At 34.1% G+C, this 24,069-nt stretch overlaps 1 protein-coding gene across 3 annotated transcripts in view; it reads left to right on the forward strand.

Annotated features, from left to right (window-relative positions):
* Positions 1 to 5,675: 5,675 nt before the first annotated feature.
* Tenm1 (teneurin transmembrane protein 1) overlaps positions 5,676 to 24,069 on the forward strand; it is a 559,933-nt gene continuing 541,539 nt past the window's right edge. For 2 of the 3 annotated variants that reach the window (XM_028754767.1, XM_028754112.1), the window contains exon 1: positions 5,739 to 5,955. In XM_028754767.1, the coding sequence (XP_028610600.1) occupies positions 5,739 to 5,955 (217 nt within the window). Of the gene's footprint in view, positions 5,956 to 24,069 lie in introns of all 3 variants that reach the window. The other variant, XM_028753445.1, reaches the window with a different exon arrangement.

Below are 24,069 nucleotides of genomic sequence, written 5' to 3' on the forward strand. Positions count from 1 at the left end.
GTTCTTGCTTTTATCAAGTTTGACATACTTTTCAAAAGGAACTACGTCTACTCATTGCTCATGTTTTCCTCCTCTCATGCTTACCAAAAAAAAAAAAAAAAAAACCATAAAGTTAAAATGGCAAAGAATTCACTGTGAAAGTTAGTTGCAGTAAATATTCTGGATGGAAGGTCATGCTATTTGTTGCATAGCATGAGTAAAGGTTAATGTCTTTTGTAGTGCAAGAAAAGTTCCCAGTATATAAATATATGAAAGCTATAAAGAGATCACAGAAGAGGAAATAGAATTAGAAAGTGTTCAGAAACTGAAATTTTATCAACAAGCAAATGCAAATTAAAAGATGGCACTCTTAATTTACTCATTTAAATAGACATTTAAAACAATACGCGAAATTGACCAGGGTGCCATGAAAGGAATGTCTCACACATTGCTAATGATAGTGTATATTATAGTTTTCCAAGCAACAATATATTGAAGACGTTTGGCTCATTAATTCATGCTCTTGGAATCTATCCTAACAAAACAATAAAGATAATAAAAGATGTTTATGGTGTCTTCACAATGCTTCAGATATAATATTCATAAATTGGGAGGGAGACATGTAAATATCCAATAATAGGGGATAGCAAATTGTGGTACATCCCCTTTGCAGCGATATTTAAAGTTATTATCATAGAAATTGTATTAAAATGTGTCACACGGGAAGGGAGAAACATGAAAGTCAAGAAAATAAACTAGAAAAAAACTGTATTCATCTTTCTAGATAGTAAAATGATGAGGAAGATTTCTCCTCCAGTTTTTTAAAGACTCGGTGACTACATTACTGTCATAGACAGCCTCCACAACTCTTTCCCATTTCAATGATGTTTTTAAGAAAAAGAAAGAGAACAATCAGTCAGGATTTCACAATCTAAATTTGTCAAGCTAAAATAATGTAGGAGGATTTTATTGAGGAAAACATATTGCCACATTTGCAAAGAGTTCAATAGCCCTTGCTCGCTCTTCCCTCACTATTTTGTGGTCTCTTTCCCTGTAAGTGTTGTGCTATGAAAGGCTTGCTAACCTTATCCTGTGTTTTATGTATTGTTTCTTGTTTTCTCAATTGGAACATGACTTCTTTGTTAAGGCTTCAACTCATAAACAGGTACTATGAATAAAATCAGATGATATACATCGTGAATAAACCAGAAACAAGAGTTCATCTTGAGAGGCCACTGCATGCAAAAGCATACATACAATTAATATTAAACAGACTGAGCAGAGTATATTTATGTATCTATGAACATACATGTATACACATATATACATATATTTGCATGTAATATCAGTAAAAAAGAGGCCATCCATTTCAAAAAGAGCTAGGAGTGTTTATGGGAGGGTTTGGTGGGAGGGAGAAAAGGGAAGGGAAAAATGATGTAATGATATAATATCAAAAATAAAAGAAATAATTTAAAAATAAATGAGATATAGAAACAAAATAAAGTAGAGCAAAAGTAAAGTAATTATTAATCATGGATATGAACAAGGATGCATGGATTCAAAAGCTATATTTTCATTCCAATATCCTATAGCACATTGGAGTGTGTAATATCAGTTCTGGGAGAGGAAGGGAACAGAAAAGAAAAAAGAGGGCATGATTAACAATACAAACATAGAATTGAATATATTTCCTCTTTTAATGGCAAATCAACCTCAGCTTCTCTTTCATTTCAAAGGCAATTGGGAGTTTTAGAGCTAGAAGAGATTTCTGAGGTAACTCAATGTCTTCACTTTATATTTAGGGAAAATAGTCTCTCAGAGAGAGCATGCTGTTTACTGAGCATCCCAGCCAGTTGTTCCATTGAAAACAAGTACAGACTAGTGATTAGAATTTAGTATTTCTCCATCATGTCTAAATAAGTTTGACCTAGCATTGGACTCAATGGAAAAAAAAAACAGGGAAGCAATTAGGAATGTAGTTTTTGTCCATGACAGATTTGCAACAATGTCTTTTTGAAATTACTATGCTTTCAAACTTTGTTGCATTTCAAATGTCAGTCTTTTTCCAAATGTTAAATTTGGAGCTTGTAAATTTTTCATAAAGGAATTATTTGCCAATCATATTTGAGATCTGATGTTTGAGTTTTGATATCACAATTACATATTTTCAAAGCCCCAGCCCACACAATTGTGTGAATCAATCTTATTTTCAAAAAAAGCAAAACAAATGAAAAACAAACGAACAGAAAAAAATAGACTGTTTCTCTCATGTGTCCTGGATTAACTGACATATTTTAGGACAAAAATGTTATGATAGATGGGTCAAAGAGCTTTTGTTGGTATTCTACTTTAAAGGATGATTGCTTTCAAGGATCTTCAAAAAAACATTGAATAAGTGTGACATTCCTTGTTCCTAGCTGATTTTTAGGTGGGAATTGCTGCAACTTGAACTTTGAAAGTGGTCACAACAGCTATATAACATCTGTTTTTCTGTGTTGCTTTCTGTCTCTTACTCATTTCATATATGTAATATCTCGTTGTGTGTTTCAAATAGATACATTGAAAGTAAAGAGAATGGCAATATTTGTGTACATAAAAGTAAATAAAATTATATTGTGATAAATCATGGTTGCCATAATATAACATTAGACATTAGAAATGAGATATTTTTAGATTTGAATTTCATGTATCATGCCATTTGTTAATGAATTTTTTGAAAAGACAGAAGAGAAGAATGAGTAGTCTCACGTAGGGTAGTTTTTCCATGGCAGGGTACCCTGAGGTGGGAAAAGGTTTGGTGTTTTCAGAAACAGAACTACAGTATAACTACAGTACATGAACAGAAGAAAAACAAGACTAGATGAGTTTGAAAAATTTAAGCAAAGGCCCATGTAGGCCATTGTAGGTTTTTTTTTTTTTTTTATTTTAGAGCATGGCACACAATTAGTGCTTCAGAAAATAGGAGAACATTAGAAATTATATTAGTAAATGTTCTATTGCTATGAAGAGACACTGTGACTGTGGCAACTTTTATAAAGGAAACCATTTAATTGGGGCTGGCTTACACTTTCAGAGTTTTAGTTCATTATTGTCATGGTGGTAACATAGCAGTGTGCAGGCAGACCTATCGATCAAGAAGGACCTGAGAGCTCTGCATCCAGATCCACAGGGAGAACTAGAGACACCAGGACTGGCTAAGGTCTTTGAAACTTCAAAGCCTATCCCCAGTGACACACTTCCTCTGACAAGGCCACACCTATTCCAACAAGGCCACACCTCCTAATAATGCCACTAACTGGTGACCAAACTTTCAAATCTATAAGCCTATAGGAGGACATTTTTCTTCAAATAATCACACTTATATGTTAAAACTTGAACTCTGACTACAGTGAGGGTAAATTGCTGTCAGGCTGCAATGGTGTAAATAGGACACTCATTAGGAGAAAAGTTACAGTTCTCTAGCTTGGAAATCAATTGATCCAAAGTACTACTGAGGAAGTAATAAATATGTTTGGAACAAATGTACTAACTAATGGAAGACGTATTAGATGTGAAAGATGATAGGAAGCAAGGACGGCTTTAACTTCTTGGGTGCCTTTGGAGGAGTGACAGAGTCCAGTTTCAAACAGATCAAATTTCAGAGGACTTTATAGATAATTATATGGAAATCTTCAGCAACCAGTTAGATACTCAAACCTGTAGTACAGGAGAGAGATCCATGCTGGTACTAAACGTGAAAAAAAAATACAACTGACTAGACAAGCATTAGAAAATTATAGAGAGAATGGGTTCATGAAATGACCTTATAATCAAGCACTGCTGATTGAACAACATGTATATGCATACAGCAACAGTTAATGAAATAAAGGGACCGGGAATTTGAAAGGGAATAAGACTTATATGGGAAGACGTGAAGGGAGGAAAGAGAAAGGAGAAATGATGTAATATATTCATCTCAAAGAATAAAAGAAGTAATGAAAACACCATATCTGTCTTTTATCTCAGGATGTTCATTTCTGATATTAACCCCCCAAAACCTTGGAATATTCCTAGAACCTTTGTAGTATTTTTGTATTTGAATAATAATTTTGAATATATGTTTAACTAGAATAGTACTAAATAGTATTGCATCTATGAAATTTGAAGGTTCAAGTTTTCTTTCCTGAACCTTAACATTAGGTTTTATAAATCTTCAACATATAATGCTGTGTTCATACTATAAACTAGAATGAACCATTTAGCATTAGCCACCCATGAACATTACTGAAGGATTTCTGGTTTCTATATGCTTACCATAAATGCAATAGGGATTCCAAGCTCTGAGGTATTATATATGGTATAAGATCCATAATTTATATGTCAGTAGGTTTCATTGAAAATGCACATGGCTGATTCCTGGGGTTCAGGAGAAGTAGTATCAGTCCTTGTGATGCTAAGGCAAGAGGATAATAAATTTGAGATAAGTTTGGGCTGCACAGTAAGGCCTTTCCACAAAAATGCCTGTGGAGGCCAAGCATGGCAGCTCACCCCCGAAATCTTAGAACTTGGGAGCCTAGGAGTCAGTACAATTAAAGCCAACCTGAAATATATAGTGAGTTGCAGGCCATATTAAAATACAAAGTGAAACCCTGTCTGAAGCCACAAATAAACAAACTGGGTGAAGTGATGAAAAAAAATGAAGGAATCAATACTTGATTTCAAACTACATATTTAAGCATTATAGGAAAGAAACAAGTTACAGACTTATTTCAAGACAAAAATGATAGAAAAATAAATGTAAAAAAATAAGCTTTAAAAAAATCCAACCAGGACTTTTAATGTTCCAGAGGACTTTGACATCTTAAATGGCACTTGATCTCAAACTGTTTGTGATAAGTAGGGCAGCTAATGTCTTTACTAGCCCTAAGAGCTTCAGTAGCTCCTAGCTCAGCATTGAGGGGAAAAGGAGGAGAGCTTTTCCAGTGATTTATCATGAAGCTCTATATTGCTGCTTACAAACCCAATTTAGATCCTGCTGTTCCTATACCAGTATAGTCACTAGAAATGTTGTTTACATCCTCTCAGTACTATGACAAACAAAAATTTACCACCACCTACGTTTCTCTACAGGCCTGAGACTCAAAAGCCACAATATAAATACAAGAAGTCCAGTCCCCTCAAGCACACTTTATTTCATGAACTTTGGTAGCTGTCTGTCCACATTCAGAGTCCTTTGCATCCTCAGTCCTGGTCTTAAATGTAATAGTAAACCAGAGGCGAAGAACTATTCTTTGTGAATGTATTTTTCTTACTAGGTTCATTTTAAATGTGAGCTAGCTATGCTAGATTAATATTTATACCCCTGGCCACTTCCAAATCCCATAATGTTTTCTAATCTAACCACAGTCCTTAACATTAAAAAGACACTCTCATACCAAAGTAATACTGCCCTTTGTTTGCATTCCAATGCAAATATTTTTGTATCTGTCTTTTAATTTTGTATTTTCTGAGGCTACAACTTCTAGCTTCATCCTAAATGCTTGAGAATATATGCATGTAGAACAGAGTGTTATTGCCTCCGGCTAGCTTCATGTCATCCACTTTGTCTTTTGCTTCACTCCTTTGATAGTATTAGCAGGCCAATTGTGAATCTGCCAGATGTGTTTCCTTGCAAAAGGACAAATCTAAAAAGGCTCATGTTTTTCACTCTCTTCCAGGACTGTTTTCATTAAAGAACTTCCTTATCCTTTTTTCATGAGACTCGGCTTCTTTAATCAGAGATGGAGCAAACAGACTGCAAACCTTATCAGCCTCTGTCCAAAGTCAAGCATGAAATGGATCTAGCTTATACCAGTTCTTCTGATGAGAGTGAAGATGGGAGAAAACCAAGGCAGTCATTCAACTCCAGGGAAACTCTGCATGAATATAACCAAGAACTGAGGAGGAATTACAATAGCCAGAGTAGAAAGAGGAAGGATGCGGAGAAATCTACTCAAGGTAGGTTTATATTGGATTTTTAGAAGTAATATTACTTTTCATTAGTGAATATTTATATGCATAAACTTATGTATCAAAAACAAATTTGCCAGTGCTAACTGGTTAATAATTCCTACTGCTTACATATGCTCAGTTAAGCTGTTCCACATGCGTACCCAGCTGAGGTTGTAGGTTCCATGTGCTTTTTAGGGATTATGCATGAATTTGGATGCAACAATCCTCTTATCAGAGCTTTCAGAATTTGTCTAATCCTACAAATAGCCATTTACAAACTAAAGGATTAAATAATTTATAGTAAGACGTAAAGTAAACAGCTAAGTGCTTTTCAAGCCATTGCCCATATGGGACAGAAGTCTCAAAGAAATATTCAGCTGCTGAAAATGTGACACAGGCTAGTAGAGACCACCCAAACAAGGGGCTAGAGAGTCTGTGGAAAAAATGTGGAAAGGCTTTGCAGCATAGCTTACAAGGTAATGAAGAACATTGAGAGTTTCTTAAAAACACACACAGATGAATTTTGTAATCTAATTTTTGGCTACTGTAGTCTATCACTTATGGAAGGCATAATGGTTTCTAACAAATTTAGGGAGATAGAAATACAATTTCTATTTTTTATAGGTAAATACAGTAAAAAAAGAGCATAGAAAAATATATTGACATTAGCACAGATTATTTGTTAAGGGTAAGTCACACTGACATTATTTTTAAACAATTTTATTCATCTGGGACAGTAATCCTCAAGCTGTATACTCCTGACTCAGTAGTATCAGCATCAACTGAGAATTTACTAAAAATTCAAACTCTCAGACGCCGTCTTAGAAAACCTGGGTTTAGAACTTGTCTATCAATTTACAGTTTTAAAAGGCCCACTGGAGATTTCTGATGCCTGTATGATTCCTCCAAAGTCTTTTGTTCAACTGAATTCAATGATCACACTTGTTTTGGGAAATTTCCAAATTTACATTTTAATTCAGCTTTAACCTCATTCATAAATTACAGTTTTAAACATGCAATTACCTGATAAACATTTCTGAATTGATACTATATCAGTTACTCTACATTCTGTATAACTAAAAGGAAGGGAATCATTCTAATACCCTCATTTCCAAGCCTGTTTACATTGTTAGACACTGGCTAGTTCATGCTTGCCTTCTTCCAGTGAGCCAGCAACATTTCTCTGTTTAACACGTTGCTTCATCCAGAAAAAATTGATCTCTACATCTGTAATGGACTCTTAGTGCATCTCACTGAGATTTTAAAAAATAAATCTAACTAATCTGCTTGTATTTCCTTTCATCCCCTGTTTACTATGTTGTCACCTATTTCCTGGCAGCAAAACAAAAATACTAGGGGGGTGGTAGAAAAGATGCAATAGATAAAACGCATGTGGAGTAAACACTCTACCACCCAGCTACATCTCCAGATACAAACTCTTGTACTCTGGGAATGCCCATCCTCACTGTCTCCCTTTATCTCTGTTCAACTATCATTCACATCTTAACTTGAAAACATCTTTTGCTCTCAACTCTCACTGTGACTCTATCACCAAATTTTTGCTTTGTGTAGATGATTGATCTCTTCTTCCATGAAGTATAAGTATATTTTATTTATATGACTTACTCTCGCTATAGATTTTCTTTCCATACTGTATACCTAATGAGAATGAAGATCATTATTTCTTTACTGTTCTCTCTGTATTTTTATAAAATTTACATATATGTCCTATGACTTCCCTATTTGATAATATATGTGACAATATATATTAGAAGTTGCTTGTTAAATATTACTATGTCTGATGCATTATTACAAATTAAACTTACTGCATTCTAAATTATTATTACAGTCTTACATTTACAAAAACTCTAAATTCAGTCAATAGTTCAATATATACTGACATGAAAATATGCATTCACATTTGTAATATCAACTGAATTATTAATTTGCACTTCAATATAACTGGACAAGTTTTGTACCCATCTTTTCAAAGGATTCACTTTAATCTGTCATGTCTTCAGCTAAAGATATCTCACATTTGTGCAAACTAAAACCACCTCCCTCTTGGCAATATTTTATTTTTATCAATATTTGGAGTCTATTTCTCTTTAAAAACTGTATATATCTATTAAAATATTTCTGAGTAAATTTGTCATTACAGAAGACAAAGTTATAATTATAAGTTGTGGGTTGTGGAACAGGCTCATAGAACGGTTATGACTTTAAAGATATGAATAATGTTACACTAAGTCTGAAAGACTGAGAAAGCCAGCCTCACATTTTGTTCCTGTGCATGGTGATCAAAAGAAATTTAGGATGAGTGCAGTTTTTCTTTTCTAATGTCATGCTAACTTCCTTTCAATAGAGTATTTTAAGCAACTAGCTTTTGTTTAGCACTTAATGTTAACCATACCTTGAGTCCTATGTTGGAGGTGAAAATTTAATGCTTCTTGGAAACTCATAGGTGGTGGATAAAATTGCTATCCAAAGTAATCAGTACAATTTTGTGATAAGTGCTTTTGAAATAGCCTCCCCACGCATGGCGTGACTTTCCAAAGGATTTTAGTTACATAACCAAGGTGCACAAAATGATAAAAGAAAAATTTCAGAAATAAACCATTTTTTAAATTTTTTATTACAAAATCATTCTGATTAGCCTAATTGTGTTTTTCAACTAGCATCTGTGTCCACCCCTGATAAGAATCATCACTTTGTTCAGTACATTTATATTATATATGATATCTTCTTTTTAGTTATTATAGAACTCTAGATAAGAGAGAAAGTAGATGGTATTACATGGCTTGTATTCAAGTAATCTACTTAATAAATACTCCAAAGCATAAGAGTATAATGCTGTTAAATATAAATGCTGTACTAAAGCAATAAGTGAAAACTGTCCTTTAAATGAAAAGATGAGAGGTCTTGATTTAGAAAGAAAGAAAAAGTTATATGCTGAGGTTGCTAGTATTACTGTCCATGCAAATCTATGAAATTATGGAGAAAAGAAAAGAAATTCACTCCAGTTGTGAAGTTACACATAAAATTGTATAAGTTTACAGTCAAGATGCATGGTAAGTGCTTAGTAAAGAGAAAAAATGTATCAAATTTGTGAGTAAAAGATATGAACAGAAAAATTTGTTCTGACTCCTGGAACATGTTGTGCCAAAAAGCACTGAACCCACAGAAAGATTTACATTAAGAAATAAGCAACACAAAGTTATTTGCTAAAAGTTCAGAATTGGGATTTAGATTCAGGAATAGTCTTGGACTTAAAAGTATAAAAAATGCTGGAGAGGTTGTTTCTGGTGATAAGAATCTTCACTGCATGTACAACAGATGGGAGGAGACTAATGAAAGCAGACAAAACTAAGCTGTCTCTAAGAAGATGCTCAATGGAAACTGTTCATTAAAGATCTGGTGAAGCACTACGCTACAAAGATGGTAGAATACATTAACTTAGCATTATATCATTATACTACAGAGGCAGGGTAATACCAGATGTAGAATGTATAGCAAAGAACTGTTACTCTGTCTCTTGCTCTCTAAAACAAACAAACAAAAAAATCAAATTAATCTTCCAAGATCTGGCAACATAATCAAAAAGTGGGGAGGTGGGGGAGTGGTGGTCATCTTGTTTCTGGTATGATTCTATAAATGTGTTATCTCAGAAATGAAAACATATTTGGAAAAGGAAGGATTGAAAGTTAAAACCCTATTAACAATGTAATAGGAACTTAGCCCCCCTAAACTAGTTCATTGTAAACATTAACATTTCAAGATTGTACTTTTACCTTTCTCCCTTGACTAGGACATTATTTAGTCCACTAAGGCTGATATATACTAACGTAATGCTTAGTCTTCTTGGTTCAGCGTTTGAAAAGAAGTCTTTCTTCCATGGTACTCGAACCCTACATCAGGGCCTTGCATGTTCACAACCACTGAGCTTTGTTCCTAGCCCCGGATCATTTATAATGGTAAGCTGGCACACTATCATTCCTTGAGCTCCATTCAAAAAATTAAAAAACAGAATACCCCAGGCAGAACTGGAGGGAAAGTGTAAGGGGTAAATACAGTCAGGATACGTTGTATGTATATATGAAAATTTCAAAGAATAAAAATCAAAATTAAAAATCAAACTTTAGAAGATTGAAGTACAAGAACCTGCATTTGCCTCAGCAGGGTGACAGAGAGAGAAAAGCAAGGTAAAATAAGAGGTTGCTATTGTTTAAAATGCTAAACCTTTGAAATTTATTGTTATTTAATAAATTCTAACTTTCAGAAAGACAAAAATATCAGTGAAATGCATTCTTAATGCAATAATCAAAAGAATAATTTATAATTAAATGATTCTTCTAAGGGTATCCTATGGAGAAAACAAAACAAAATAACTTTTATCCACCAAGTATTCCAAATCATGAATGTTGTCTTCTGCCTGATCTCAAGCCACTGACTCTTATCATGGCTCAGTTACTCAAGACCACACAAAGAAGATGATCCTCCTCCTGACCTAATACCACACATCTAGTCCTTGTCTAGCATTTATCACTGTGTCATTAATTTCATTTCATTTCATCATTCAGAACATCACAAGAAGGATGATTACAACACACTGAGAAATTTTCAGTTAGAGAGACCACACTGATACATCTTCTATTGTAGTGTTCTTTCAGTTTAGTGCTAGTTATTATTGTTGTTGGTCTCTTATTACTCACAAAGAAAATACGTTTGCAATATGATGTAGCATTATTGAAAGTTCTAGGCATTCACTGGTGGTCTTAAGATATTGCTGTTGATAATAGTGAGTTATTAGACAATGGACTCATAGATTTCAAGTTTTGTAATGTAAAGTCCACAAGAGAATTGTAAAGGTTTAAGAGAAGAGTAGTTACAATACAAAATAATTGAATATGGGTGTGTGTGCAATCTATGATGTCACAAAGTTACCACAAAGCAAAGCATGACATGAAGAGAGAATCATAGCTTAAAAAGAGAAGAGAAACATTCAAGAAATGTTTGTGTAATGTAAATGATATGACTTGGATAACTGATTACTGGTTGAATTTACAACACACAGCAGAGTCAAAATCAGTCTACAGTTTCAAGTTTTGAAAACTATGAGGATGTTATCAATTTGATAAGAAATGGATGTTAAGTTTAAGATACTGGCATGACATAAGATGGATTTTCCAAAAGGTTGTTGAAGACTCATCTTTTGAGTTCAAGATAGAATGAGGCTGAGGATAAAAGCAGTCTTGATCACATTAGTTCCTAAAATATGCCCAGAGATAGATGCGATTATTCAGGGAAAGTGTATAGGGTAAAACTAGAAAGGCAAGGAACAAAAACCTGAATCTATCATCTGTGAACTGACATAAACATAGTTTAAATGTGCTTACATTGTCAGCCAACACCATTCTTTAGTGAACTGATTTATCTAAGCTAAAATATAAAGATCTAGAAAACCAAAAGCCTGAAAACTTGATATCTTATATGCTACTGTCTTTCTCACTGATCTATAGAGGCGCTGTAGGGAAATATCTGCCCCTTTTGAAGACAAATGCATTATCCTATATTAAGCAAAAAAAAAAAAAAGGTTCAAGTTTCTTTTCTGTAAAGTCTAGAATCTACGTTGTTATTTTATTTCAGCGCCACCTGTAAATCAGAGTAAACATTATTAGCTGTCAAAAATGCATGCCAGTATTTGTAACTTGCATTAATCTAGGTAAAGCTGAGCCCAACTTATTTTTTAGAGTGACAGATGAAACTGTATGTACTTATCACATATAGTATATTTTAGAGAGTGCATGGAGTGCAGATTCTCAGAAAGTCATCCGGTTTTGGATCAGCAATGAAGAAAATAAACACCATTCTTTATATACTGAGCTACCTATTCACACCTACACCAGGAGGTTATGATAAGGATCAACTGCTTTCACAAGCGTGAAAATACTGCCAAACTAAAACTACTTAGATTCTCTTCATTTCTGTCTACAATTTTGGCAGCTTCTTTATGTTCCAGTGGCCAGTGGTTGACAAGGAATTTAAAAGCCTTTTCACTTTGAACATCATTGGTAAAAGATAAACGCTATGGTGTATAATTGATCATGAATGGTTTCTTTGTTTTAATCTGTCACAGAAATAAGTTGGTGGTGGTTGTTGTTGTTGTTGTTGTTAGTGTATCTCTAGTTCATGACTAAGTTTTGGGAAATACTGAAGAAATGCTTTACTTCAGTTTTAGTTGCCACCTCAGCAACTGTCCTGTCCAAGTGAATGTGGATTGCTGAATTCTAATGATGTTTCTTGTTGTTTAGTTGTTTTAATCTTTCAAAAGTATTTGAATAAAAAGATAGACAATAATGTACTATTATTAGTTCTTTATTAACAGTATTAATACCTATAAGGAGGCTTAGTGTATGATTTGTGACAGATTGAATAGAAGGAATACATTTTTCTTGAAGTAGAATGGTTGGCAATTGTTCCCAAGTATGCCCACATCCAAAGGTAGCTTCGAGTATCCAAGAACTCTACAAATGAAGATATGGAAAAGTAAATGTAAGAAGTATTTCACTTATACTAAGTTTTCTATGGCTTTAACATGGCTAAAATTAGTTTTGAGTGGAACCATTTTACTCCAAAATAATAATGACGGAACATGGCCAGTGCAGAAAAAGGAGACATGGCAAAAACCAGTTACAACTCATACAGTACTAAACACTCTTAAAACAGTAGAGGTGACATTCTCTCTGTATATCCTGTTTTATGGTTTATTGTTCTCTTAATATGATGTTTTATGACTTGGTTGCTTGGTTGTTTGGTGGATTACAATTTTATCTGTTGGAAAACATTCAAACTGCCAATTTGTATGTATTGTAATTACAAAGCAAATCGTCTATCATCTACTGCTGGCCTTTAATTTATTCACTTATACATGAACACTAATTTAGTATTGAGTATGTCCCAGGGCTATAGTTCTAAGTAGATGACATCCTCCTTGGAATAAATGTATCCTCATGACTGTTATTTTCCCATTCCTTGACCCAGGTTAATGAGCTACTTCATCCCACTGCAGAAGCTGTTCAAGCCATGTTGCCACATATTATGTTCCAGGGGGTAGATAGAATCTCAAAATTGCATTTTTTCTGTTCTTATTTCAAGCACTTATCCATGGTTGGAGCTATGGTTTGTGTATATGTAGATGACATGGATTACAGTTCCTACAAAATTTTTGAAACAACCCTTAATCTCAGGATCCATATTTATGGGGAAGAGATCACAGATGGCAGGAGTAATATAGTGGTAACAAGACCTATAAAATGAGATTTTCAACAGCATTTGATCACACATAATGATTTTTCTGCTGTGAGCATGTTATGCTTAGAGTTGTCCTGAATTTCTACCACAAAGAGTTATAATGACTGCTATGAAAGAGCTTAGAGTCTAAAAGAGAGTTAGTCAAATTATTTAAGAACAATTCTAATTGGCTCATGTCTTTTAGGTGGTAACACTGCTTGTGAAAATGTATTCACCTTTTTTGAATGGGGCATCTAAAATTGGAACAGAGTGTCCTTGAAACATGTGCCCTGGCTCCCTCTACCTGTTCCATGGCAGGACAGAATCATAATCAATCATGACACCCTTGCCTATTGAGACCATAAGCTACATATTTTGCGTGTTAAATTTTATTCTTAATACTGGGGAACCCAAGTTCTCTTCCTTGTAGTTACCAATGGCCTTTTGAGAATACAAATTTGGTAACAACATTTTTTTGTAAGATCTTTCATTGTTTTTCAAAGCCTAGAGACATATTTCTTCAGTGTGGTGGGGACTGGGGTGTTAAAACTGCCTTTGGAATCTCATTAAATCCCTGAGACTATTCAGGAAAACATGCACATAAACACAGTATTTGCCTAAAATTCCATAGGGTTCAGGAAGCTCTTGAAGACTTTCTATATCTACGGTCCTTCAAACTTTAGTAATAGAAGAAGATACAAGTCTGCAGAGATACAAAGCTACAAAGCAAGGAACTCTTGCTCTGAAGCTCACCTTCCCCTGACATTAGATCACCCTGATATACTACTGTTATCCTCAACTGGGAAGTTTTCCACCAGTGCCAAATTCAAAATAAAGGTGGTTGGTAAATTGTTTTAAGAAGCAAACTAGTATCTCCATACATAACAATTTATACATATTCATTTTGATGGATGTAAATTTTACTATATTGTTCAAGATTATTTGAAATTCAGTTTCGAAAAAGAAAAACATATAAATAGGAAATGAATGGTGTATGTTTGTAGTTGTACAGCCTACATATTACACTTTCAGACAGCATTTTGATGGACATTATCTCTGTAACACTCTTGTTTTCCTTTTTACGATTCATGTAGGAGTACAACACATGACCTTCTAGATGTCAATTAGTAGCAAATGACATAGGTTACTTAATTGGGCTAAGTTTGACTGAAGTACTTCTGTACATAAAGAATTTAATTAACTTTAGAAAACAATAAAAGCATATAGCTCATTGTTCATATATTTTACAGTTGCAATTATAACTTTGAACATCAAAACAAAGAAGAATCAAGTCAGTTTCTCAATTCTGGCTTGCCTTTTACTTTCAACCTAAAGGTAACTCTTATATTGCATTTTCTAGCCATCAGCCTACTTTGCTCGATACTGTGCCCTAACTTTTAACGTTTCTTATTTAATCTAGATGAAAACCTACACACCAGTATGGGAGATAATGTTGGTGTTTGCTTCTTAAATAATTTTGTTGTGGGGAATTGTGTATTTCCTTTGAGGATACACATAATTTGAGAAGATAAAAACGAGTTCCCTGGCTAAGTGTCACATAAATGGCTGTCCCCTGGGCAGCAAAACTACTCTCTTTTGGGGCATGTAATTTAGTTTCTGCTGAATTGCTTTAGCTACAGGGAAGGAGCAAAATGGATGTTTGTCTCAGACTGTGAAGATTGAGGGGAAAATATTTGTTTCCACCCTCGCACCCTGTTTGGGGCCTGTTCATTATATATTTTGGACAAAGACTCAAAGACCAGGCTAAGATGAATAATTTGAGTGAAAAACCGAATAGGTAGTATGGCTGAAGCAGAGAGACACTGCTGAAGATAAAAAGTAAAAATTAGTGGGATATCGAAGGAAGCCATCACCAAACTTAAAATGCCAAGTGAAAAGGCAAGGATTCTATTCTATAGATAACAGGTACCTCCATGGCTCCATGGGTTTTAGTTCATGATGTGCACTGAAATTACACCCCTATTTCATTCTGCTTCCTGTTTATTATAAAGGTTTGAGGAGGCTTCGGATTTGGCATTTTGAAATCTAGCCTGATATTCATTTCAAATAGTCAAAAGTTGTTTTAGATATCTGTGGTAGCATAAGTATGAAGAATTCTCACATGTCCTGTCAGGAAATCGCCCTGTCAGAAAACTGTTATTCATCCTTTTTGGTCATCTGTGAGGCAGAACTGGCACCAACACAAATAATTTCTATTTATTTTTAGCACTTTTCATTCTCATTATAACTCTGAATGGGTAAGAGGTGACAGAAGATAAATCCTGAGTCCCCTGAAATGTTGGAAATATTCTCATTTAAAGCCTTTATAACAAAATCAGAGGCTTCTGCTGTCCTGTCAGGATAAACTCAAGCATATGCAATGCTATTTTGGCACCACTCCTCTGTACCACATGAAATATTTAATTTTATTACTCTTGAGTCTGTTTGAGCAGATGATCCTTTGTATCTTTTATGTAATGGAATAAAAAGGCAGTTAGAAATGAGATCAAAGACAAAAAAATTAATAAAGGTACACTCAAGCCTTAAGATGAGTTTTCTAAGCTGCAGCTGAGACATTTACAAAGATTCACTACTAGAGTCCAATTATGTCTTCTCATGAATGGTTCAAGTTCAATGTCTCATGAACACTTGAAAAATTATCACATTGACATCTAACCAAGCTAAATGTTAATGGTGTCTCGGATTAATCAATAAATATGATCTAAAATCACCTCCACTAATTGAAAAAAGGCAATCTGTGAGTTTGATAAAGAGAACGGCCACAAAAAATTCATAATTGTGTTGTACATTTTATATGTAAGGGTACATGTATTTCTATCAAATATTCACTAATTGTGTATGAATGTATGAAGCAACAAGGATAATCAATTTATAATACAATTACATTCTAATTTATTCTATTGATTGCATTTTCTTAAGCAAGACATACTTGTATATCACAACAAAAGACAAAACAAAACAGAGCCTTTATAGAACAGCATGTGAAATTCAGTCAGGAATACTAATGCCTCCTATTAGTGTTGTAGCTTCCCATCTAAAGTTCTCTAAGCTCCGGCTCTGCTTGCCAAATACTAGTGACTGGCAAAGTCTATTTCTCTATGGTTTCCTTCACACCACCTTTTGGAAAGAAGGCAATAAATCTGCTTCCTAGAGCATTGTAAGTGTAACAGACAGCCAAGATACGCAGTCTGTGTATTCTTTCCAAGCCACTCTTGGGATTGCAGAGCCAGTACATCCGACTCCATTGGATGGTAGGACATATCTGATCAATTTTCTTTAAAAAAAAAATCCAAGCACACTGGTGGTGCTATGTTCCTCCTATCATGCTTTTACAATTTATATTAGAGACTGGAATAATATTTGGCACATAAAACACATTCAGTATATATTTATTAGAAAAATTGATTTATTAAAATTTAATACTATTTAAATAATTTCAAAAGAAAAAGCCTCAAGTATCATCACTATATGCTTTTGCTTTCACTCTTCATAAAAGGATACCAGCATATTGAGTATTTTGTCTACATGGCCTAAGAAGAATATTTGATCATCTTATTACATGACCTATTCTCAAATAATAAAGTTAATTTAAATGTAGTAATTGTATAACTGAAATATATATTTATAAGTTCACAATAAGATTTAGTTTAAAACTTACTGACAAAGCCATTCTATGTGTCCAATTTTTCTCATGCCTTTAGTATATGAAGATGTATCTGGACATGAAATTAATTTCCGACTAAATTTGTGTGGATGAAAGTTGTTCTAGTTTTTGTTTCTGTTTTACAAGACTAAAACTCTAAATTTTATTCAAAAATCAAGTCAGCACAAATAGCCTGAAAACTCACAAGTGCCTTTGTATTCTCTTTTATTCTTTTTCATTCTAGCTGCCAAGGGTAAATAGAAAGAAAAATTTCACAACTAAATAACCGTCTCTGATATTTGGTGTCTTACAGGTTACAGATATATTGTATACTAACATGATTATCTTTTATGTATAATTACAGCTCTTGTTCCATGTGTTTATGAGTTGTGCAATTGCTATTTGATTTTGAATATAAATTTTGAAGCTACTTTGTTAGAAGTGTACTTCGATAAGAGCATTGGAAGGCAATCACAAAAGCCTGTGGATTTAATATGATCCAGGATTTCATGGCATCTAGACTCAGTAAGAAAGCCATTAGAAAAATAGATCAACAAACTAAACAGATTTCTCATAAGCTTAGAAGGAAGCAATTGAGCCTTTGCTAAAATAAATATTAAAAACACAAAAGCTATAATAAAAAAGATCACATAAAAAATTTTATTATGCACATTCAGAACAAATGTTCAAAGCACTTAAAAGTTAATTACAATAAGATGTCAAGGATCTTTGTAAAACCCCACTAAGTCTGCTCCCCTAAAATGACATACAGAATTGTATCCTAGTTCAATGGCATCACCAATCTTTTGTAATAACATATATGTTGTGTTAATTTCTCATTCCTCACCATATCAGAACAATTTTTCCTCCTTACACAATTTTTGCCTGAATTTGACAATTACTGTTTTGAGGAGCTTCGGGTGAAGCTATTGTTCGATTTTAAGGCAACCAGAAGATTTCTTGGTATAGAGCGATCGCTCACCCCATAAGCATACTTACCATGTAAGCCTGGTAAACAATTTTACAAGATTGTCCTCTAAATTCCATATGCACTTGGTGGTACCTGCATACCTGCACTTGTATACACACATTTTGCATATCCACATAACTTACACAGAGGGAAGAATTTTATCTTCCTTGTTCTAGAATGTTTTCCAAGCTTCCAGAGTTAACAAGCATTTCAAGTCCTTTTCCCTTGCCATGTCCTTAAAGAACATCCAATGTAACAAGCCAACACCATGGAGTAACCAGACGCTTCAATATAGGTCAATAATCCACAAGTTGGAGATTTTTAAAAATATTTAGTAATTTGGATCAGAAAGTTAAAACATTGGCTTTCCTGTATTTCATGGTGAATTATTCAGTGTTGTATAATATAAGGAATATTGAACTAGCAGGATTTTGTGTGGAAATTGCTCTTTTCCTTGCTAGCTTAGCACAGTGTCACCACAGAATCAACACTTAGTAAGATTTCCTGAATAAATTGAATTTAATTGGAATTGAAATTGGATTGAATTGAGTTGAGTAATGCCTCACACACTCTTTCTGTTACAATCTTCTCCATTGGTTCTTCTTACTCTCCGACCTGTTTTATGCATGGGTCTTTTAGGCTACTGTATCTCTACCAATCATTCCTTGAGAGCCAACTTTTCTTTGGAACTACAATACCTTTGGAACCTAAGTTTCTGCTACAGCACAGAAATCTACATTTGTGTTAAAACTAATACACCTCAATTAAAATAGTAAACATACTTCTACATGCCCATAGAAGTCTGTTCTTTTCTAATGAGAGACAGAAATGGAATAGATCCAGATAGGAGGTGAGATGAGGATGAGGTAGCAGAAGGGGGCAGAAGGGTAAATAAAATCAGAATATATTATTTTAAAGTTCATATTTGAATGGGTCAATTGATTTTTTCAGGGATAAGGAACTGATGAAAGTAACCTGTTTTTTCCCATTGGTGAAAACACTCCACAACAGCACACTCTTTTGATGTAGTTGTTAATACAAGCAAAATATTTTAGCTTATGATCTGAATGGTATTCCTAACTATACATCCACTGGATTATTTCACAAGTCTATTCACAGTAAGAATAGGAGAGTTTCTAATCTTTCAGGGCATATCTTCTCTTCCTTGAAAGGTTATGATAACTAGAATTGGTAGCTCATGAAATGCCCAAATCAATATTGTCATTGACTTAATCCGCATAAGAAGCTTAACTTCATAGGTGACTTCTGAGCATTTGAGACAAAAGGAAACATAAAAGAAACAGTCTCTAGTGACTTTCTAAGTTTAAAAAAATGCTGTGACAGGAACAGACTTCTAGACTCACACAGACAGCCAAGTAGGACATTGTAAACAACCATCTTTTAGTAAATACATCCTCATCATTCCCGATTTTGAAAAATAAAAATAGATCACGTGTACACTTAGATTACCAGCTCAGTTGTTTTACATTTATTTTTAAAATAAAATTTTTTGAGAATTACCATTTGTCTCCTACACAATTTCATCTGTGCCACATATCCTTCTAAACTTTATAACCACTCCTTTAATTATTGTTTTATATATTATTAAGTAATACACACACACACACACACCCACACACACACATACACAGACTACCACCACCACCACCTACAAAGTTCATTTAGTGCTGCTTCTGTGTTTCTATGTGCATGTGCTTAGTAGGGATTACCACTTGAAACTGGATAATCCATCAGGGAAATCATTCTTAAAGAATACTGATTCTTTCAACCTCTATAAGATTGATTTTATATCTTCATCTATGGGTCTAGTCTTGTGAGATGAATTTCACCTGTCCATGTTAAAATGTCTCTAGTGCTGTCATTGTATGGATCTGAATTAAGCAGCCAAATTGTTGAAATTTCATGGATACGACTTCTCAGCTATGTCTAGAAAATACTATCTTTGACCCCATTCTTCTGCAACATTACTTGGGTTTTAAGCATAGAGGCTGACACATATGTATATCAGCTGAGACTGGGTACACTGTGGTCAGTTGATCTTTGTATTTTGATCCATTGTGGCTTTCTGTAATTGTCTATGTCTGCTCAGAAGGAAAAAAGGACATTGTTTTGAGGACGTTGACAACTACATTTGTCTGGGTATACAGATAGGTATTTAAACTTCAGATACAGATGAAAATGTCACTACTAAGTTCTCCTCAAGCCTCCATGACCTCACCAGCCACAGGTCGCTGGCTTAGTTTACAGTAACAGTTATCAATTCCCTTATATCAAGTGATGCTTTAAGTGCAATTAGACAGCTGTTCGTAACTCCAAGACCTCATAGCCAGTACATTGCCCTTGAGGTTATTTTGTCATGCTGATGTTTGTTGTTGCTCATAAGCTTTATATCTCCATAGGAATATTTATTGCTTTTCTCCCTTGGCAGCTTGCATATCCCTTCAGATTCTATGAGAGATTTAGTACTCAGTGCCAGCTCAATTCTTAACCCGTATTGAATATCTATGGTGTCTTCAGCAGCAGGACCTTACTTTCAAGTTTTGGGATATAACCTAGTTTAAAAGCAAGTGTTTATATTATTTTGCATCAAATCAATATACTATGTATATAAAATGTATTCATCACATGTACTGATTAATATACAAATGGATCTATAAATGATATTTTTTATTGAATTACAAACTAATAAATTTGCATTTGCTTTCTCATATACCCCTTTTATGGTTAACCTTCACTGCTACATCCTTGTCTTCTCTGTCTCCTCTTCTTTGTCCTGCATAGACCTTTCTTTTTTAAATTAGTTATTTTATTTATTTACCTTCCAAATGTTTCCCACTTCCTGGTCACCGGTCGCTGAGTTCTTCACCACATCCTCCTTCCCCTTTGCTTCTATGAGAGTGTTCCCCCATACCTTCTAACATACCCCTTTCCCTGAGTCATCAAGTTTATACAGGATTAGTTGTATCCTTTCCCACTAAGGCCAGACTAGGCAGCCCTCTGCTACATATGTGCAGAGTGTCTTTCTATAGGAGTGACTATTCTTTTTCACTTCCATTACCAGTGTAGGAGCACCTGAGCACTCAGTCTTCTCTTACCATTGCTACTCTTACTACCTCAGAGGACCCGTTTCATATCAGTATCAACTATAAACTGTAAGAATATATCCCCAAATTGGCCTCCCTCTTCATGTTCATTTTTATATCCAGCTTTCTGTTTTTCATATTCCCTTAGGTTCATGGTAACACATCACACAACTCTTGTTCTGTGTCTCATACTCTTCGATTCTGCTTTGTCATTGTAGTTGTTATTGCAGCTACCAGTTGTGCACAAACGTACGCTAGCAATTCCTTTTCATATCTGAAGCAAATGAACTCTTAAGCCATGACTATTCTGTTATGTGTATGAGGAATGTTTATAGCATCCCACTCAGCCATTTCTTAGTGTGTGAAAACATGTATGTAGGAAAGTTAATATATCTTTGAATAGCATTTGACCTAGAAGAAAAAAAAATGTTTTCATGACTATTTCTTCTGTGGTTGAGTAGGTTTTCTTCTGGGTATTTTATAATAGCAGCATCAACAACATCTATTTCCTGTTTCCCATATCTGTGGCCAGCTCAAAAACAGACAGTGGAGTAACTTCTCTATTTGGTTTTACTTGTTCTTCATTCTTGCTTTGGCCATTAGTGTCCAAAATAAACTCAGTGTATACAATGCTTTCTCTCTGGCATTGATTTCAGGATATCCATGCTTAAATTTATTCAAAACTCTCAACTATGCCCTCAGAACCTCCTCCTCCAACCTCATTGACCTCAGATTCTTGCAACTCTTTTCTCTGAGTCCTTAAACCTTGACAGGGCCCCTAATCTTAACTATCAGCACACCTTGTCATCTCTGCTTTGAAAACAGACTCAGAATGTGACTAATTCTCACCACTTCCTCTGCCACTGCCCTTGTATAAAACGCCATCATCTCTCATATTGATTTTTCAGGGAACTTCTAACTAATCTTCCTGCTTCTGTTCTACATTATAACCCTAACATTTGACTCAAAGCACAATAGCCGGACTAGTAATTTTAAAATATATCATAGATAATGTCACTTCCCTGATGACAACCTGTAACCACAGAATAAAAGACCCTAGATAAGGGTAGTTTCCCTTTCCATTCGTGGCTCTGTTTCATTTTTCCTGCTATACCTATTGAATAATGTTTCTCCAAAATGCAAGGATATTGCTGCCTTTGCAGTTACTGATCCCTATACCTAAACTATGTTTCCTCTTCATATTTACCCTTTACCTGATGCAGATCATTATGCATATATTTCCCTCTTAGTGAGACATATCTGACCATGCTGTTTCAATTTATCACTATTCTCTTTTTTCTTTCTTTCTGTATAGTATATATTGCTTAGCTAACCATCTATCTGATTTATTCTCTACAGTAGGAATTTTTGTGCATGGTGTGTGTGTGTGTTATTGTAGACAAAACACAGGGTCACAGAAAACATGAACTATAACAGTGACCCATGTCTAAGAACTAAACTGAAAGTGTTTTAGAGATAAATGGCTTCTACGCTCCAGTGTCATCCCCTTTCCCACGTCCTGCCTTTTTGTGTTTATAACCCCTGTGTGAATAAGTAAAAATTACTATTTGAAAATAAATAAATGAATAAATAAATAAATAAATGAATAAGACAAAAAAAGAGAAGTAAATGGCTGCGTTAAGAAAAATAACACTAGGATCACAGATATAAACCAAGGCCACGTAGGAAAATTGACATAATATGATCAGTCCTACTTTTCACCATTTGACATACTATTGTACTTTTTCTCATTTATGCATTATATATTTGCTAATGCTTACTGTGTGTATATGTATGGTATTAGTATGCATCTTTATTTATTATTGTACTTTAAATATGTTCATTTGGTTGCTGTCATTTCCACTAACATTAAGTGCTGTGAGAGAATAGATTTTTGTCTGTTTTCTTTTTTAATGAATCACAATATGAGAACAATGCTTAGAACAAACTGTGCATTATATATAATATATGTATATAATACAAACTAGTAGAATACAAAAGTATTGTTAAGCACATCATCAGCTCTTAATCACTGCTGATTATTGTTATTAACAGGAAACATTACTATTATTTGTAATAAATAAAAGTGATTTTTTTGACTCTGATTATTGTGATGTTTGGGTGACAGTGTTCTATTTTATTTACTCCTTCATAATGTCTTTATTGACTACCTATATGAATGTGCATGTGATCGTCAAGTCATTTTCCTTTGCTTTTCTCTAATTTTTCTTTTATTATGATGCCTTGTAGGTAGGTGTTTACAAATCTTTGACATTGCTGAGGTCACTTGCTTATCCATCAGTTTCAATAAAAAAATTAGATAAGAACATAGTATAGTTTTGTACTTTAAAATGCATTGGGTTAATTCATTTAATGTCAAGTTGTGAATATTTTATAAAATTCTTGGACTTCCTGGTATAATAATAAGAAATACATCTCTTATATGCCATATCCAGCTGGAAACTGTGGCTAAAAATATCTTAGAAGAGGGATTTCAAGTTCTTTCAGTAGAATTCTAGAAATGCAAATTCATATAATTGTAATGATCAATCATTTACTGGTATGTTAATTTCTTAATGCATTCAATTTATCAGCAGCAGGTTTTTCCTAATTCTAAAGAAGCAATGCTTAATTCTCTTTTTACTGATTAATTCTGGAGAATTATTCTTCTGGCAGTTGACAAAGGGACTTACATGGTTTGCTTCAGTATCATTCAAGACATAGGTAAATAGTAAAAGTAAACAATTCATGAGAAGGGGAAACATAATTAACAGCATTCTATGAACGTTTGTCTCCTCTTGCAAAAATCCTAGTAAGCTATGGCACAGGCTTCCAGTTTTCTTTTGATGAGAGCACTTGTTAGCTAATCAATTTATAATCCCAAGTGATCCTTAAACATTAAAAAATTGACATCAGCCAATTAGCTAATTCAATTGGACAAGCGTTTATGGAACATTTACTATTCAAGCAATTGTCTTTTGGTCACAGACACAGAATGAATATAGCAGTGCCCTTGTATAAAGCGTATGTTAGAAAGCATAGCTGATAGATTCAATTCTTTTTTTTTTGCTTTTGATTTACTGAGCTTTTAT

Source organism: Grammomys surdaster, unplaced genomic scaffold (genome assembly GCF_004785775.1).
Source record: "Grammomys surdaster isolate TR1022 unplaced genomic scaffold, NIH_TR_1.0 60, whole genome shotgun sequence".
NCBI lineage: Eukaryota > Metazoa > Chordata > Mammalia > Rodentia > Muridae > Grammomys > Grammomys surdaster.